This window comes from Ailuropoda melanoleuca, chromosome 4 (genome assembly GCF_002007445.2).
Source record: "Ailuropoda melanoleuca isolate Jingjing chromosome 4, ASM200744v2, whole genome shotgun sequence".
NCBI lineage: Eukaryota > Metazoa > Chordata > Mammalia > Carnivora > Ursidae > Ailuropoda > Ailuropoda melanoleuca.
Window position 1 is genome coordinate 80,327,971 of NC_048221.1, and position 19,548 is coordinate 80,347,518.

Below are 19,548 nucleotides of genomic sequence, written 5' to 3' on the forward strand. Positions count from 1 at the left end.
TAACTTAGTTTTATTTGCATTTAAAAAATTTGCTGCTGGGATGCCTGGGGGACTCAGTGGGTTTAAGCATCTGACTCTTCATTTCAACTCAGGCCATGATCCCAGGCTTGTGAGATCAAGCCCTGCGTTGGGCTCTGCTCAGCATCGAGTCTGCTGGAGATTCTCTCCCTCTCCCTCTGCTCCTCCACCTGCTCGCCCTTGTTCTCTGTCTAAAATTAAAAAAAAATAAAAAATAAATCTCTAATTACAAAAAATTTGCTGTTGATATTAACCTTTCTTACTAATCCATACAAACTGTGTGCATATGAAGCCTCTCTCATATGTTATATACATCTTTTTCCCCTGAATTGCTACTTGCCTTTCAACTTTATTGTAATTTTGCCATATACTTTTTAAAAGTGATGTCAGGGGCACTTGGATAGCTCAGCCAGTGAAGCATCTGACTCTTGATTTTGGCTCAGTTCATAATCTCAGGGTCGTGAGATCAAGCCCTGCATGGGGCTCTGCACTCAGCAGGGAAGTCTGTTTGAGATTCTTTTCTCTCTCTCTGCCCCTCCTCTCACTCATGCACTTGTCTTCTTTCTCTAAAATAAATAAATCTTTTAAAAATAAATAAAAAGAGTAGACATTCTGCTTTATGAAAACCAGTTATTCCAATACAATGTGTTGAATAATCTTTGTTTCTTCAGACTGAAAATGCAACTTTTAGTATATATTATATTCCCATGTATATAACTGGATGATTTCTGGTCTCTATTTTCTGTTGTATAAATTGCCTAATTCTAGGTCAGCAATACACTATTTTATTCTGTATAGCTTTATATTTCAATATTTGGTAAACCAAACATTCCTATTATCCTCTGCCCCTATAGTTTTCTTGAGTGTTTCATATTTTTAGTTTTATCTTGCCATGCTTGGTTGGCCAAGAAAATTGGCAAGACAGGGCGAGAGCTAGGTATTTTTAAAAAGTAACTGTTATATGTTAATTCTAGATGTGTTAACTCAAGAGTATTTCCATTCCATCATACAAGGACAAACATAAATATCTGTATAAAACAGCGTAGAAACTTTTGTCAGCAACATCGCTGTCATTTTCAGTTTTCTGTACTTAGGCTAGTAGTGGACAAACTGCACAATCCTCACCAATCCAGGTAATTTCATTATGATGATTTTAAGACAGTTTTTTAAAAAATAAGTTACTTTTTTTTTTTTTACCTTTCGTTGATCAAGTTGTGTGTTATGAAGTAGTACTGCAGTCATATTTGGATATAGTTTAACCATTACTCCAGTGTCTCTGAAAAGGAAATAAGCCTGATTAAAACAGTATCTGTGTATCTACTGATAATCAAACTGATTATGTATTCATTGGAGAACAAAGTAAACACACAACATAAAATGGTATAAAGGATTATCTAAAAGAGATACCCATTTTTTCAACTGAACATACACCCTGTATTTAAAATTTTTTTTTTTAAGATTTTATTTCTTTGAGAGACAGCATGAGCAGGGGGAGAGAGGGAGAAGCAGACTCCCCTGCAGAGCAGGGAGTCCGACACGGGGCTCGATCCCAGGTCACTACCTGAGCTGAGGGAGATGTTCTGAGCCACCCAGGCGCCCCTACACCCTGTATTTAAATACTTGTGAATGAAAGGACAGAGAAGAGACAAAGGAAAACTGTGTAGTGACAAGCTTTTAGACTATATATTATTCTGTATTTCTCTTCATAGTATTTCCCCAAACATTTTGAAATGACATTAAATTTTTTTTTTTTTTAAGATTTTATTTATTTTAGAGAGAGACAGCAACAGACATAGTAAGAGCACAAGTGGGGAGGAGCGGGATAAACAACATTAAATATTTTAAAGTAGTGTAGATTAATCATCAACCTATTAAATAATGATTTAAGGAAGGGGGTTGGATAAAATATTTATTTCATTAAAAACTTTTGTCTTTTTTTCATTAGTCTACTAAAATAAGCCATCCCGTTTCTTAGTTTTTTCACCTGTGATATTAAACAAATTATTCTACTGGCTTTTGTTATTGATTTCAAATAGCTTCGAGCACTCAGGCTACATCTGATATATATGTATTTTCTTCCTTAAAAGAAATTTTCAGGGGCACCTGGGTGGCTCACTCCATTAAACGTCTGCCTCTGGCTCAGGTCATGATCCCAGAGCCCTGGGATTGAGCCCTACATTGGGCTCCCTGTTCGCAGGGAGCCTGCTTCTCCCTCTCCTCCCGACTTGTGCTTTTTCTCACTACCTCTCTCTCAAATAAATAAGATCTTTAAAAGGGGGGGGGGGATTTTTTCGTCCCAAAAAGTCAATCTTTTCAGCTGATAAAAAATGCTTTGAGGTTGAAATTGACATTTAAAAAAATCTGCCCCTTAGGCATTAAGTAGTACTACCTTTAAAAGAAACCAAAAAGAAACTACCAGAAAAAGAAAGAAAAAGGAAATATTACTAGGTCTATTTTGGGCCTGTTTTACTGTGTATTGGGAAAATTTAAATGGTGGGAAATTTGATTCAAGAAAACAATTCACTTAGAAGAACCTATTAGTATAATTATAATCACAGAATCATGTTATTGAAAATCAACAAATGGTACAGAAAATAAATTATACCTTAAAAATAATTAATGATTCTATGGTAGGTAATTGACACAAAATCTAAATACCTTACACTTTCAAAATATATAATGCAAATGTGAAGTTAACATGTGCTTATACTGTAAATCCTATAAAAACCAGCATAGCATATTAGTTGATATTACCTGATTTCAGTTATTGTGGCGGTATACACTGCTCCAAATTCTAGTTGCTGCTCTTGCTGTAAGTGCAAAATAAGCCATAAGATGAATAAACAGCAACAAAATGCAGAAAAAAGTATGATAAGATCTATACTTACATCATCTTTGCAGATTTCAGTAATGAAGTCTCTTGCTTCATGCATAGCACTTGGTGTTGGTGCAAATACAGAAAATGTTTCTTCATCCACCTGACTAACAGTTACTCCTTTTAAAAAGATAATTTGACATATTAAAGCTAACTTGCTCACTCTAGTGGAGTCTAGTCTTGGGGAGTAGATATAAGAGCAGGGGACTGACCTGCAAGTGGCTAGGCAGGGTTGTGTTATATTTACTCATTGCTTTAGGAATGAAGAGATTCATTCACCAACAAATACACACTGCACACCTGCTATGTATCTGACACTGTACTAGGCCCTGGGGAAACAACAGCGAGTCACTGTCTCTATGTTCTTGGAGCTCACAGTTTGGTAGGAGAAAGCATATTTAAGTTAACTTTTGAGGGTTTGGTTTTGCTTTCTTAATTACTATTAATTATATAATTATAATTAAATTATTAATTAATGTTTTCCTCACCTTTTCTTCTTTCTCTTACTCTAGAGTAGTGAATGGATGAGGGACAAAATCATGTCAGTTTCTCAATCTAAAAAGCTGGCTAAGACAACTCTCCTCACTTTCCTTCAATAATCTCAAAGCTGGTAAGTACCAGGTAATTCAAAGATTGCTTCCAGAAAAAACAATGCATACTATTTCTACACATACTCTTTAAATAAAAGAGTCTAAATAAGACTAAGTGAGAAATAGCAGAATAGAAAATGACAGCAAAATCCTCTAAAGTGAAAAACAACATTTTTCTAAAAGTTCGATTTTAAAATGTCACAAAGAAATTGATGAATTCTAGGGGATCCTTCTTGAAAATACTTAAGAATGCTGATTTATTAAGAAAACTTACAGTAAAGACATGTCAGTGTTATATATTTTCTTGCATATCTCAAACATATTTTTTGAACACAACAGAGATAAAATGGCAACTCACATGGCCTACCATTAAAACCCTCAAACTTGGGGTGCCTGGGTGGCTCAGTTGGTTAAGTGTCTGACTCTTGATTTTGGCTCAGATCGTGATCTTAGGGTTGTGAGATCGAGCCCTCAAGTTGGGGTCCATACTGGATATGAAGCCTGTTTAAGATTCTCTCTCCCCTCTTTTTCCCCCTCCCTCTCTAAAAAGAATTTAAAAATTGAACCCCCAAACTTCATACACAACTCTTACCTGTTTCAGCCTGAAGCTTTTTTAAATTATATCCACCCGGTCCAACAAATTTTGCCCGTTTTGATAATGGAACCTGAACAGTTTCTGAAATGCAGTACAGAGAAAACTGTAAATAATCCAAATACATATATGAACCTAAAACATATCTTGATCAGTCAAGATTTTTTTTTTGGCACAGACACATGTAAAAGTATTTCATGGGAAATAGAAAAATAGTTACTTGACTAAAGTTTCTGAAAGTTCTAATATCTAAAAATATCTCCCCGAATTTAAAATATTTTAACTACAGAAATAGTTAAAATATTTTTGTTTTGTGTATTAAAAGAAATTTAAATAATATACTTTCATATATTAATGTTTACCTTATCATGGAATAAATAATAACTTTAATACACTACCTACAACAGGCCCATTTTCTTTTCTAGATGCTCGAGGTTTTGAAATAGTTTTGTTCATAATCTGTATTATCTCCTTCTTTGCCACTGTAAGAGATAAAAACAAAAATTATAACTAGAGTTGACCTTTGAACAACTAGAGATTAGGTATGTCCACCCCTGCATCAAAAATTCGTATATAACTTTTGATTCCCCAAAACTTAACTACTAAGAGCCTACTACTGACTGGAAGCCTTACCCATGACAAAAAACAGTTAAGTAACACATTTTGTATGTTATATCTATTATACTCTATATTCTTGAAGTAAACTAAAGAAAAGAAAATGTTAAGAAAACCATAAGGAAAATATATTTGTAGTACTGTATGTATATTTATTGAAAAATATTTGTGCATAGGTATGGTATAGGGGGCTGGCCCTGGAATGGCAGAGTTCCACAGCCTGGTGGCTTAGGCTCAGCAGTGGCAACCCCTAGATGGCCTGCAGGCTACAACAGTTGCGTGGAGGCATAGTATAGCTGCCTTATCTCTCTGGATATGTACCACTGGCCCATGGCTATACATTGGCACCTGTGGCTGCATGTGAGTGTGCTGGACTCCAGGAGGCCTCAAGGCCGAGGTGCCATGGTGAGGAGTGGGTCCCCTCCCAATGCCACCAGCCACAGAGGACTTAGTGCAGGGACTTTGTATGCAGTGCTGTCCCTGCACCCTGGGCATGTTTCTCCATTTCAGCCCAGTCTTCTGCTGGTAAGCCCTGGATGTTCGATGGGACCACCCTCTCAGCACAATGGATGATCTGCAGCCCTGCCCAGTCATGGCACCCCCACCCCCAGGGGCTGCTAATTGCCTCAGCAGGCCTCTTAGGATACTCAGTGCAGCGGGCATGACCTCTGTGCCAGCTGCCTTCAGTTGGTCTGGTGGGATGGGCAGTAGTAAATAAATGCCTTGCTGTTGTAAATAAATGCTTTTGTTGTCAACTCTTTAAAAAAAATAACCTACGTATAAGTGGACCCACGCAGTTTGAACACATTGTTCAAAGGTCAACTGCATATAAAATAAATATGATGATATAACAGTATTCCTAGTTTTTATGAAGTAAAATCCAAATTCTTTAACTTAGTAATCAAAGCTCTTCATATCCTAATAACCTTTACAGTTCTACTTGTATAGTCCCCTTTCTCCGTAAATCTTATCTTACAGAGTCACTTAACTTGTAAAAGTTGAATTTTCTCTGATCTCTCATAAAGATTTTTACAAAGCAGTATTTTATAATAGCCCATTTTTAATATGCCTAATGGGAATTATAGTTTCCATGAACAAATGAACAATAATGGAAAGAGAATCAGGCACACTGGCTTAGCTTACCTGAGGCTTGTTGAATGGCCTCCATTACAATTTTTATTGGTATTCCAGGTAATTTAATATCAGCCTAATGTGGAAAAGTCAAAAAATTATATAAATATTGATTCATGACATTATTTAAATATTATAAAAGTGAAACAAAATAGGTTTTAAAATACCTGTAATGCAGTTATTCCCTTAGTGGTGCCGGCTATTTTGAAATCCATGTCACCATTGTAATCTTCAATTCCCTGAAGGAATTTAAGAAATTACGATATAGTTTTAAACAAAAACAAAATTCACCCAGTCACTATAAAGGAATTTTAAAAAACATCTGTAGAAGTAAAACCATGTCCTCTAAGACTAAAGACAAAGAAATATCTTCTACATTAACTACTGCTTCTAATTTGTGGCTTTTTAAGTTAGAATTGTTTCATCAGAAATCATTTTAAGATCATGTTACCCCCACATAAATGCACAGGGATTCATTTATGATCACCCTAAAGTGAGCCATTATGGATATTTATACTGTGTGTGTGTGTGTGTGTGTGTGTGTGTGTATATATATATATATATATTTTTTTTTTAACTCACATCCTACAAAATCCAAGGCTAATATGCAGAGGAGGAAAGTAAGAACAAGGACCTCTATTTCTCAAGTACTATTATTCTTCTAAGCATCCAGTGCTTATAAATATGTATCATCTTCACCACTGAATATTTGAAAACATGGATATACTTGCCAGAATATCTGTCAGCAAACGATAATCTTCTATTTCACCCTTGTCAGGATTGTTTTTGGTGACCAATCCTACTGCCACACCTGCGACAGCAGATGAAATTGGAACTCCTGTAATTGAGAAAAAGAGTATGTAATGTGTACATCAGGCTAACATGCATATTTATCATTCCATTGATATTTATTTTAATGTGAGTGGTGTTTTAAATTTGACATCATCAGAACTAAGCTGGAAAGGTGATCTATCTACCTCATTTCTTCTAAAGCATATGATAAAAGCCCCTTAAAACAATTCTAAACAGGTAATCACTGTTCTCACAAAAACCTGTATAAAAATAGCAAACTTAACTCTTATTGGAATCCATTTGTCTTTTTACTTTTGGTATGTTTATCTTTTTTTGAAAAAGTAACCATTTTGTTGGTAAATCCTTCCAGCCTTTCCATGAAAGCCATCGGTAAGTTTTTTCTTGTGTATCCTCCCAGAAAATTTGTGCCCAAATGTGAATCGAAGTGTAATCTTTTATTTTCTTTACTTATGGAATCATAGTGAATGCACCTTGCTTTTTTCCACTTAATAACATACCTTGGATTTTGACATACAAAGCCACACAAAGTTCCACTTTATTCTTTTGAAAGGCTGCTTAGTAGTCCCTGAATGGGTTTATAAGCCACATAATATAAGTGGGATTACTGAGTCAAAGGGTGTGTGGGTTTACATTTATTATAAATCTGTCAAACTGCCTTCCAGAGTTGTAGCATTTTATATTTTCACCAGCAGTATGTAAGGGTGCCTGCTGTTCTACTTTCTTGTTAATTCCTGTCAAATCTTTTGACTGTAAAGGGTAAAAATGGTAGCTTATTGTTCTTAATTTGATTTTTTATGAATGAGATTAAACTTTAAAAAAAAATGTTTATAAGCAGTTTTATTTATTTGTTTGTTTATTTATTGGGGCTCCACGCCCAGTGTGGAGCCCAGCGCGGGGCTTGAACTCACAACCCTGAGATCAAGACCCAAGCTGAGATCAAGAGTTGGACACTTAACCATGTGAGCTATCCAGGCACCCCTTATATTTTGCCTGTTCATGCCCTTCAACCATTTTCCTACTTGTTAGTCTTTTTCTTAATGATTTATAAAAGCTCTTTCAATATGGACAACAGATCTTTGTTAATTATAAATATAGAATAGTAAAGGAAATATCTTATTTCCTAGTCAGTTGACTTTGTTTATTGTGATTTATTTTTCTATACAGAATTTTAAAAGTTATATGTAATCATGGTTCCTGGATTTTGCTTTAGAAAGGTTTTTCTTAAGATTTTGATAAAATCTTCCATGTTTCCTTTTTTTACAAAACGTTTAAGGTTTTATCACTTGGAACTTACCTGTTAAAAAGGAGTGTGGCAGGGGATCTCATTTCATATCCTGTAAGCAATCTCACTTATGCTCATGGTTTTTAACCTTAACTTTTAATGTTGATGACCTAAAAATCTCTATTTCTCTTTGCTAATAAGCCCTAGATCTGTATGGCCAATTTGCCTATTGGACATTTCCAGCTAAATGTCCCCAAAACACTTTATATGTATGTACATATATTCAAAATGTAATCACACCCAATAAATCCTTTTTGTCTTGCCTCTCTTATCTTGGTTGAATGCAACTAAGACACTCATGCCAGAATCAACATTTCTTTCCTCATTTCCTATATGAAGTCACAAAGATCTGATAGTTTGTCCTTTAAATTTTTTTAGGAAGTTGTTCTTTCTCCTAAATACTGAAACATCAATTGCTACTCCTTTAGTCGAAGTCTGCATTATTTCTTGCTCTGACAACATTCTCCCTGTCTGGTTTCCCCAATTTTAGTCCCCCCCACCCCACCCCAAGTTTCCATTCTCTCCCTTTTCATCCTCTAGGTCTATCACCTAAGCTGGGAAAAACTACCAAAAAGAAGAAAAAATCAGATTCATATCACACTGTTCCTCTACATAAAATTCTCCTAAGTTCCCAATTATCTGCTTTCAGGAAATTTTATACTTGTTCTATGGTCAAAAACATTTGGGAAATAGTACATATCCTGTTCCTAGAGATTCAGAATTCACATTAGCATATTAAAGTTTATTTAACTTATATGAAATAAACCTGCTTAACCATGCTGAAATGTACTTTAGAACAGATTGATTTTTTTTCATGGTACACAAAATCAACATCCAGCAGGAACACTAGTTCATAGAATCCTGAGTTGTGAAATATTAGCTTTAAGTTCAAAATCCTTAACATAACAATGACCTTTAAAATCTGGTCCCAATTTATTACTTAATTTTTTCAAATACATTTCAGATACTATACTGCTTCATAACTTTGCCCATGTTGTTCCTTTCACATGAACTATGGGCCCTGCTCCTAATAACAGATCAACTACTCAACCTTTAGAAACCAGATGAAATGTAGCTGTCTCTACGAAGCTAATTACCTTCAACCTAATTCTTCATATTGTACATATTTGTGTCTTTTAGCTATCTGACTTCTTGATCTGTTAGTATATGTTTTTCACATCTAAAAGCTTTTTAGAAAATGGGTACCATTTGTATCCCTGAAGCAAGACAGGGCCTGATGTGAGGAATGACAAGCACTCATGTGTTTGAGACGAATTGCATACCCTTTGTTGACTTTTCCCACACAACTTGACATTCATTCTTGTCAAATTCATTTTTTTTTTCCTATTGGGCTTTTCTTCTTTTATCCTGTTAACATTTTTTTAGAGATCAAAATTGTCATTTAATGTATCAGTCACCCATTCCTTTTAGCAGTATCCTTTTTATCAGCAGGCCAGTGTTGTAAGTCAATTCAATAATAAAAACATTGAAAGGGACAGGATTTAGAAGGAAACATCCTCACGCATTCCACTTGACCAAACCATCCTACAGATCAGATTCGCTTGTCTCCTCTACTCATGCTTCAACCAGTTACGAAGGTGTACCTATCATCCATCTCAATTTTTTGTATCATTTACAGAAAAATCATGAGCTGCCAAGCTGACTCTAGATATACAGCATAAGCAGCAACCCCCCTCCCCATTCCAAATCTACTAATATTTTCCAAAGTGGAATATTATTTTACTACATGATTTATTTTAAATGAGTCCCTTCTGGTCCCTTCTCTTCACAGCTGCCTCCTTCCTAAAAATGCTTACAAATTTTTTTTTTAATAATCTATTTAAGAGTTTTGCTAAGTGTCACTGTCAAGTTCACTAGGTTATGCTTTACAGAAAATACCTTACTCTTTCAAAATTAAGAACTTTTGTGTCCTTAGTATACTATTTTCTGATTTTTCAAATACTGCCAACATCGGTCAGTTATCTCATCCTGAAGTTCTCATCTATACTTAGGTTGGGTTTTTGTCTAGACCAAAAGATTGGAATTCATTTAAAGCCGTTAAAGACTCTCTTATGATCTCTTTTTACTTTATTTTTCAGTTCATCTTTTCGAGAACATGTTGTTTTCCAATATGAAAATGTAGGACTGACTGAATGCAGGATAGGGACTTTGTTTTGTTCATTACTGTGTTCCAAGGGCTAAGTCAGTGCTTGGCACAGGGGTGGCATCTAGTAAAGACTGGTTGAATGAATGCATGAAGGTGAAAACAGAAAAAGTATTTTACCAGCAACCTTAAATATCAGCTTATGTTTTTTTGGCACTGAACACAAATAGAAAAGTACCTTTTTTTTTTTTTTTTGCTTTGGTTTAAGATTTCATCTTTCTAGGCAGTGTTATATATTCACACGATTCTTTTATCTCATCCTTGGTTATAGTATCCTTTCTACCTTTCTGTTTTTCTGTACTATAAATGCGTGGACTAACAGGGAGCTCCTTGAAGCCTCTTGAGTATCTTAGGTTCCTTTTGTCTTTCTTCTTGAACAGCATCATTGGTGAGATACAGAAACTGTTTTCAGAGCCTGTTAAACATGTTGACTCTTTCCCTTTTGGTGTTTCAAACCAAGAAATTATACTGAACCTCCTACAGTCTTTCTTCCTAAAATTCTCTGTACCCTTCTGTGGGTGGTATTGTTCTCATGGCATGCAAATTGACTGGAAGATTACATGGTTACTTTCCTTTACTGGTCCTAAATACTTCTGCTTGCTGGTCCAAACGTTGTTGGTGAATGGAATCAACTGCAGAGCTCTTTACCTTTTGGAAGGTGAGAAAGCTCACTGGATCACCAAGGCAAGTAAATAATTTCAGTGTCCTCCCTTTTGCCAAAGATAAGAATTCTAGTAATTATCTGTATACTTGAAGCTGTACGTTTTAACTATCTTGCTCTGGTCTGGTTTGGTAATCTCTAATCTGACTTCTCCAGATCTTACCAAAATCCAATTTTAAAGAGATCTTATATTTTATACTCATCAAATACAGATAAAGCCTAAGTAGTTTTGACACATAATTCTTTTACCTGCGTCCATTAACGCTAAACTTCCACCACATGCAGATGCCATTGAAGATGATCCTGTAGAGACAAAAATACTCGCTTTATAATTTACTGACTTTTTTAAATGGAGAAAGCTGATACTACTGGTTATTTCCTTATAAATATTCAGTATTCTTTCCTTCTTTCTTTTTAAAAGCAATTAAGGCAAGCTCTGTCAAACCACAAACTATAGGACTACACAGTCCGATATAAGAGCCATTAGGTACATATAGCTACTAAATTTAAATTAATTGAAATAAATTCAGTCCCTCAACTGCATAGCATAGAGATAACTTCCATCAGCACATGAAGTTCTACTGGACAGCAGTGCTATAGATTCTAAGAAACCTCCCAGAAAAACCACCATGCCTCTTTTGTTGCTTAATCAGAAGGCAGTTAAAGATACAGGCTCTGGTTCTCTCACTGGACCCTAAATTATACCCTAGTCATACCCTGTAGAGAATAGAAAGTCTCTTGTTTAAATTCAGAAGGCTTTTTTGTTGTTGTTGTTTTAAATATTATGACCATCTCTGTGAACTTTGTCTCTAATGGCCATACCTTGACTTGACCTGGGTACTTAATTTTAATTTACATTTGATCTTTTAAAATATATTTTTTAAAGATTTTACTCATTTGGGGGGAGGAGGGAGTGGCAGACAGAGGGAGAAGCAGGCCTCCCCGCTGAGCAAGGAGCCCGATGCAAGACTCCACCCAAGACCCTGGGATTATGACCTGAGCCGAAAGCAGACACTTAACTGACTGAGCCACCCAGGCATCCCTAAATTTGATCTTTTAGCCCAGCCCCTCTCTCTGTGCTGTCTACTTCTATCTGTGATACTTGATAGGTATCCCCTGCCTAATGGATGACTCTCTTTTGGCCCCTTCTCTCTTGAAGCTGGCCTTGCCTCTATGGTTTGTTTATAAAAATAAACAAATAATCCCATCTGGATTTGTTTTAAAAGATACATTAAGATACATTTTGTTTTATATTGGTTTCAAAATATCTCATTAGCTAAGAAAGATTTAGACAGTGTATGATTAACTAAACACATTTTTCTTTTGTTGTGGGTTTGGGCACTGTGGTAATAAGCATAATGTAACATTAGCTATGGAAAGTTAAGAATATAACGGAATTCTGGTCTTTTTGACTGGAGGAAAAATTTAATTTAATATCCTACCATTTGACTCTAGGACTTCAGATGTTACTCTTACGGTGAAAGGAAAATCCTTGGGGATAACAGGATACAAAGCTTTCTCAGCAAGAGCACCTAAATTAGAATAGAAAATAATAAGCATATATGTACTAAGTCCCTGTAAGAATACCATAAGAATACCTGTAAGTTTATAGATTTGTACTCACCGTGCCCAAGTTCTCTTCTATTCACACCAGTGACTTTGCCAATTTCATTAGTGGCATAAGGAGGAAACTTTAAAAACAAACAAAAACAAATACATAAATAGCTGACATGGAAAGATATCTAAAATATAGTACCAAAATAATAAAAGAAGTTACAAAATAGTACAATCCCATTTTTTTTTAAAGTTCATTTATATACACGGAAAATATCTGGATATAAAAAAGATAAATTACTAAAAGTAGCTATTTTTCTAATGTGTATTTGAACCAGAGTGGGAAATGGATGGTTATGGGGATTCACAACATAAATTTCTATAATGTTTAAATTATTAACAATGATGAAGTATTATATAATAAAAGTATATATAAATTTAAAAAGAAATGCACATTGAGGAAACAGATCTTTTCCAGTAAGGGTTTTCTTTAAGTCAGAGGTTGCAAACTATTTTATTTGACCAATTAGTGTCTCAAAGGAATATGACTTTGAAATATTGGAAAATGTCCCATAAAAATTTGGAATTTCATTTTCTTTAACAAAATATTTTTTAAAAGGAGTAATGGTACATGAATCTTCAAGCCTCTGGATCTAGCAGTCAATTTTTCAGGAGTGCAGTCAATTTTTAGGAGACAGAAAGACAAAGAAACTTGTTGGATTGCACCATTAATGTGTAATCAGCAATACCCAGACTACAGGGAACTCTACATACAGGTCAAATGGCTCTGGGACTTTAACAAGACAGACTGAAAAGAAAAGAACTTGTTGGAGGAGAAACCTTTAGGTTAAAAGAGACTTACAGAAATATCAAATTTTTAAAAAATGGACAAGATTACAGTGTCTAGGGATGTACACTAGAAATGCAAGGAAGTAATTACTATAAAATTTAGGAGAGTAGTTAATTTCAAGGAAAGAAGGGTGCTGAGACTGGGATGAAAAACATGGAGGGGCTTCAGGGGTGACTGGGAACATTTCTATTCTCTGATTTTGGTGGTGCCTTACAAAAACTCATTATGTCATCCTTTGTCATTTTTGGTATCTGTGTTTTATTTTACAATAAAAAGTTTTTAAAAAATGAAATGATGTAGCAATAAGTGCCCATATCCTTTTACTGCCCCCTCTTTCACTTCTGTTGCCAGTAATCAGCTAGAGGTGCATTTTTCAAGCTGCCCTTTTTATTTTTTTTACTTTTAAAAAAGATTTTATTTATTTATATGACGCAGAGAGAAAGAGAACAGAGGGGGCAGAGGGAGAGGGAGAAGCAGGCTCCCACTGAGCAAGGAGTACAAAGTGGGGCTCGATCCCAGGACCCCGGGATCATGACCCGAGTTGATGGCAGACACTTAACCGAATGAGCCACCCAGGTGCCCCCACAGCTGCCCTTTTTAAAGACTGCCATTCCATGTGCTGTGTAGCTCATGACAAAGGATATGCTTTACTCAATTATAATTCCTTTCTGGCTTCTGCAGCATCCAAGTATATACAGAACAGGTTATTTATAAGGGACTCAAAATCTTTAAAAATCTCCAGTTCTGTATATTCTCTGTTAATTATAGCATGCTCAACAAAATTGAGATGTTGGGATTCTGGGTAGCCAACAATGGTCACTCAAAAGTGAAGTGACTTGCTACTTTCACACTAGCCTCCCAGCATATATGCTCCAAATACTAAAATAGAAGTGCATATGTCATGTCTAATGCCTTAGGACTTTGTTGTAAATCAAGTCAATCACGAACTATAGTTTCACATAAAGTAATTTAATATTAAATACCTCAGAGTTCTTTTACTACTAATCAACTGAGTAAAAATATGAACATTTAAATGAACTAAAGGGAGGAGGTGATTTGTCATTTGAGGTATTTGAAAAGCCCCACTTATGTTCGATACTGGTGAATGTGTACAACTCTTTCTTGACTAAAAGAAAATTGTCTACTATACTTCAACTTTTATGTATGATTCAGAACATGAAGTTACTGATTAAAAACTGTGACTTATTTCTCTAAATTCCCTTCTGCATGCAATAAAAGAACATGCCCAAACCCACCTTAACAGATATATAAAACCAGCATAGTAAAATGTTAATAGTAGAACCTAGGCAATGGGAGTATGGGTATTCACTCTAAAGTTCTTTCAACTTTCCTATGTCCTGAAAATTTTTCATAATAAAATACTGGGGATAAAATTCACCTTACCTCATAGTGCAGCATGAAATTTTTATCTTTTATTCCACTATTAAAAACAAAAAGCATAATATTAAAAACATCATATAGATACAAAAAATAACTTCAATAAGCAACTAAAAAAGATTTAAGGGGATTTTAAAAAATAATTACATATTAAAGAGAGTTGATCTGAAATTGAAAACCAGAAGAATTAGAAGGATGAGTATCAGAGACAGTATATTTTTCTGGGGTTTTATGAATGAATTTTACAAAGATTTTTAGGAAAATAATTTTGCTTCAAATAGAAACACTTATTCTATTTGTATATACTAAGACAACAGACATTTATTTTTAAGCATTAGTGACTACTGAGGAACCTTAAATGTTATAAACACATTAGTTAAATCTCAGAATGATGATCTTTCTCTCATCAGTATGTGAAATAAAGATCAGTAACTGAAATGATATAGGGGAGAACAACCAGGAGATCAGACAGGAAAAGATTTTTTTCAGGGTTTGAAATGAGAAATGAGAAATATTATGACTGTATCTAGAACAATGGGGAAAATAAGGATGAGAAGAAATAGAATTCCTGGAAGCAGGAAACCAGATTTATCTTTAACTGAGGAAAAGACTGGCATATACAGTGTCTTAGCACAAATAGTGTCCCCTTTGGGACAGTGTAATTACAAAAGGCACCTCTCTGTGCAGAGAGGCTTGAAAAAGTCCTGGGTTAGGGCTGAATCTGCATACCATAAACCATAGACTCAGGAAGAGAAATCTAAAAACCTGACTACAGAAGACAAAGGAATAACAGATTCTGGGGGCTTGAAAGGAGGATACAGATCATTAGCACAGCACCTGCATTTTATAAGATGAAGAAACCAAAGGCCAGCATGGTTGACTGATATGTGCCCTCTCATTTACAAAGGTTACAGACCTAAGTAGAACATAAAGAGGTACCCTGGCCAAGACCAGTGCTCTTTCTTATGAAGCTGTGTTGCCTTTTAGAAGAGAAAGGAGTCAAAGTGAAGAAGAAGGGCAGGGCAACCAAGTTTGGGCTCAGATGGGAATTTAAAATACAAAGTTTAAGAGCTCCTCCAAAAGGATTATGATTACAATAACAATCTCACCTATACACACTGTCAGCTGCAGTCAGTTGCACTGTCAACTTTATCAAATGTGTGAAAAACAATTAGTGATGCTATCCTGAAGATACTGGGGGTTAGCCTCATCAGTTGAGCAGTAGGAAGAGGAAGGCAGAGTCTTACGGTCTTGAGACCTTTACCAAGGGAAAGGGAAGCAACCCTGGTAGGCACTGAGCAAAGAAAAGAATTGTGGCTGATGCAGTTGTGCTGGTGAGGACTGTAACATAAATTTTCATCATCTGAAATCGATGAACAAGATTTTACTACTGACTCTTTAGGAACAGAGGAGAGCCAAGTATTTCTGAACATAAATTTCAATGTGGCTTGGGATTAGGTAAGCCTTTTTTACTTATTAACAGCCTCCAGATTCTTTTTAGCAACTGAGACTCTTGCTTATGTATTTACTCTCTTATTTATAACAGAAAAACCTACCCATATCTGTCCTGAGGAATGGTTCTAGAGATAGAGACTAAAGTGAATGTACCCATGTTAAAAATCACTATTATGTAAACAAAAAAATAAAGTACAGAGATAATAGGTTTAAAAAAGTAATAATGAATAATAATATACTACATGAGCTTCAATTATAAACTGGAACATCATAACTTACTTTAAAACATATCAAACATGTTTTAGGACATACCAACATACTTTAAAACTTAACAAATAACGTAACTTACTTTATGGCTGTTATAATTTGGTCTGACTTCATACTGGATTCTAATGAATCAAATGTAACAGTACAAAGCACCTAAAGTAATAAGAAAAAAACCTGTCAGGCTTTAATTTACTAACAATGAAGAGGAAAACTAAAAATATTTCAAGAACCCAATTAGCTATTAAAAGAATGGGATAAGTAAATTCTATACAAAGCTTGCCATGCTACTTAATGCAGTAAACATTTATTAATTCTATAAATATGAGAGTTATGTACAAATCTCAGTAATCCAAAGATCTAACATCACAGACTACATATGTAAAGCACTGTATTGGAAGTACTGAGGGAGGACAGGAAGAGGAAGATATGTTTGTAAAACCTGGCTATAAAGGAAGCTACAATAAAGGTCCAGCCAGGGAGGGAAAAATAAAATAAGACAGGATCAGAGAGGGAGACAAACCGTAAGAGACTCTTAACTATAGGAAACAAACTGAGAGTTGCTGGAAGGGGGAAGGGGGTGGGGAGGAAGTAACTGGGTGATGGACATTAAAAAGGGCATGTGATGTAATGAGCACTGGGTGTTATATGCAACTGATCTATCACTGAACTGTACCTCTGAAACTAATAATACACTATATGTTGATTAATTGAATTTAAATAAAATAAAGTTTAAAAAAATAAATAAGTAAAGGCCCAGCCAATAAAACTGCCTGTTTAAAAAAAAATCCAGTCTTCTCTGGAGGAACATAATGTAATCCAAACTCAACAACGCATCATTCACAACATCCAGGATACAACCTACAGAAAAATAGGAAATGGTACCCATTCTCAAGAGAAAAGATAATGAGTACATTGCTCCAAGCTAATTCAGATGTTGGATTAACAGACAAGGATTTTCAATAGCTCTTATAATTATACTCAAAGATATAAAGAAAAACAAATGGAAATTCTAAAAATGAAAGATACATTATTTTATGATGGAAAGGAGATGACAAGAGTCAATGAACATGGAGATGGATTAATAGAAATTGCCAAATCTAAAGAACAAAGAAAAAGGGGTGTCAGGTGGGGTAGGGAAAACATATCCTCAGGGGCCTGTAGGACAATTTCAAAAGGACTAACATATATACTTACAATCCCATAAGGAAAGATAAGAGAATAAGGTAGAAAAAAATATCTGAAAAAATTATAGCTGAAATCCCTAAAGTTTGATGAAAGACACAAATTTACAGGTTCAAGCTCAGGAAACTCTTAGTATGATAAATACAAAGAAAACTACACTTTTCATAGTTATATTATTGAAAAACAAAACAGAAAGAAAATCTGGAAAGCACCCAGATGAAGACAAAAAATAGTAAACAGGGAACAATGATTTGGATGCATTCTGACTTTCTATTAGGAAAAAAAAAAATAAATAAAAAAGAGTAGAATATTCTTTTAAGTGCTAAAAGAAGAAAGCACCAGCCCAGAGTCTAAGTCTTACAAAAAACATTCTTTGTACATAAAGGCAAAATAAAGACATCTTCAGATAAATGAAATAAAAGAATTTGTTGTCAGAAGGCCCACAAGACAACAGTAGAGAAAGTCTCATTAGATTGAAGAAAACAATACTAGATGGAAATTAGGATCTTCAGGAAGAAATACAAAGCATCAGAAATTATAAATACATAGGTCAATAAAGACGACTGTCTTTTCCCTCGTAACTTCCGTAAATACATGATTGTTTAAAATACAAGTTATAACACTGCCTTGTGGAGTTTATAATATGTACATGTAACTCCTAAGACAACTACAGCACAGTGTGTGAAGTAGTACAAAAAAGTAAGGATATATACTGTATTCTCTATAGTAACCACTAAAAAAAATAATGCAAAGCTAAAAAAACAAGAGACATATTAAAATGGAATTAAAAAAAATATTCAATTAATCCAAAAAGAAGGCAAAATAGAAAATAAAAAACAGGGGACAAACAAAAACAAGTAATAAAATGACAGGCTACATTCAATCACATCGATAATTAAATTGAACATTAACGGACTTAACACTCTTTAAAAGGTCAAGATTGTCAGAATAGCTAACAGAAGTATGCAGGATATCTTAATGGAGTTATTTTTAAAAATTTATTAAAAGGCATAAAAGAAAACCTGAATCAAGAGTGAGACTATTGAAAAGACTGTGATTTAAGTTGTAAAAATATAATCTCTCTCAAGTTAATTTATAAATTCAGTGCAATACCAATCTAAAGAAAAGATTATTCCCCCCCAGAACTTAATATAATACTAAAATGCAAATGAAGGAACAAATGTACCAGAATAGCTAAGACAATTTTGAAGGGCAGGGGAGAATAAAAAGGGAAGATTTGCTTCTCATCTATTAATACATACCCACAAACCATAGTAGCTAAAACAGTATGACATTGGCCCAGGAAATTCACAGAACAATGGAAGAGAATATAGTTCAAAAATCTATTTACAAACTTTGAATATAGATAAATCGACATTACAAGTCAACGGGAAAAATGAATTATTAGTAAATGGGTTGTAAAATTGGCTCACTCTGGAGGTTCCCACCTCACACCATATCTAAGAGTAACTGCAAATCTTGCATTAATGGTCTCAATTTGATAGCTACAACTAGAAAGTTAATAGAAAAACTAGGTGCCTAATTTTGTGACTTTGGAGGTAGTAAAGATTTCTTAAATAAGACTTTAAAAACATAAATCACAAAATAAAAAAGGGAAGGATTAACTACATCAAAACTAAAGATGTCAGGTTTACTCTAGACAAAGAGTAGGTTACCACCAGCACAGTTAAAAGGCTTAGGATAAAGAGGGAGATAATATATTCAAATTGTGGTTACTGAAAAGGATTAATGTTAAAACACGTAAAAAATCACTTAAATATAGGAGGAAAAAAAGGATACAACCAGATAATTCACAAAAGAGCAAACCTGAACCAGGGCCACCATATTGCGCAAGTTCAGGGACACTATCTATGTGACAAGAGAGCCCTGGAAGGAGTGCAGCCCCCCAGGGTCTGATTTATGCAGTGACCACGGTGACTGGCTATGATACAAAGAGATCCTGAGCCTCACGAGGAAATACAAACAAAAGCAAGGAATACCACTTGGTACCGATTTGACTGGCAAAATTAAAGTAGTGATTAATATAAGAAAAAGGAGGAGGTATAAAGCAAATACCATACACAAAACAACTGGATACACA

General features: G+C 34.7%; 1 protein-coding gene and 1 long non-coding RNA gene across 4 annotated transcripts in view; one reads left to right on the forward strand and one right to left on the reverse strand.

Moving 5' to 3' along the window:
- PNPT1 (polyribonucleotide nucleotidyltransferase 1) overlaps nt 1-19,548 on the reverse strand; it is a 45,155-nt gene that overhangs the window by 3,861 nt on the left and 21,746 nt on the right. For both annotated transcript variants that reach the window (XM_019792794.2, XM_002914035.4), the window contains exons 14-26: nt 16,348-16,418; nt 14,550-14,586; nt 12,366-12,432; nt 12,184-12,273; nt 10,991-11,044; nt 6,553-6,659; nt 5,989-6,060; nt 5,834-5,897; nt 4,474-4,557; nt 4,076-4,159; nt 2,907-3,013; nt 2,773-2,828; nt 1,216-1,294 (exon numbers count right to left, since the gene is read on the reverse strand). In XM_019792794.2, coding sequence (XP_019648353.1) covers nt 1,216-1,294; nt 2,773-2,828; nt 2,907-3,013; nt 4,076-4,159; nt 4,474-4,557; nt 5,834-5,897; nt 5,989-6,060; nt 6,553-6,659; nt 10,991-11,044; nt 12,184-12,273; nt 12,366-12,432; nt 14,550-14,586; nt 16,348-16,418 — 972 coding nt within the window. The remainder of the gene's footprint in view (nt 1-1,215; nt 1,295-2,772; nt 2,829-2,906; nt 3,014-4,075; nt 4,160-4,473; nt 4,558-5,833; nt 5,898-5,988; nt 6,061-6,552; nt 6,660-10,990; nt 11,045-12,183; nt 12,274-12,365; nt 12,433-14,549; nt 14,587-16,347; nt 16,419-19,548) is intronic.
- LOC105242250 overlaps nt 3,404-19,548 on the forward strand; it is a 91,672-nt gene continuing 75,527 nt past the window's right edge. Inside the window, exons 1-2 of one of the 2 annotated variants that reach the window (XR_004624894.1) lie at nt 3,404-3,503; nt 6,600-6,884. This is a non-coding gene — a long non-coding RNA (uncharacterized LOC105242250). Of the gene's footprint in view, nt 3,504-6,599; nt 6,885-19,548 lie in introns of those variants that run through there. The other variant, XR_002141380.2, reaches the window with a different exon arrangement.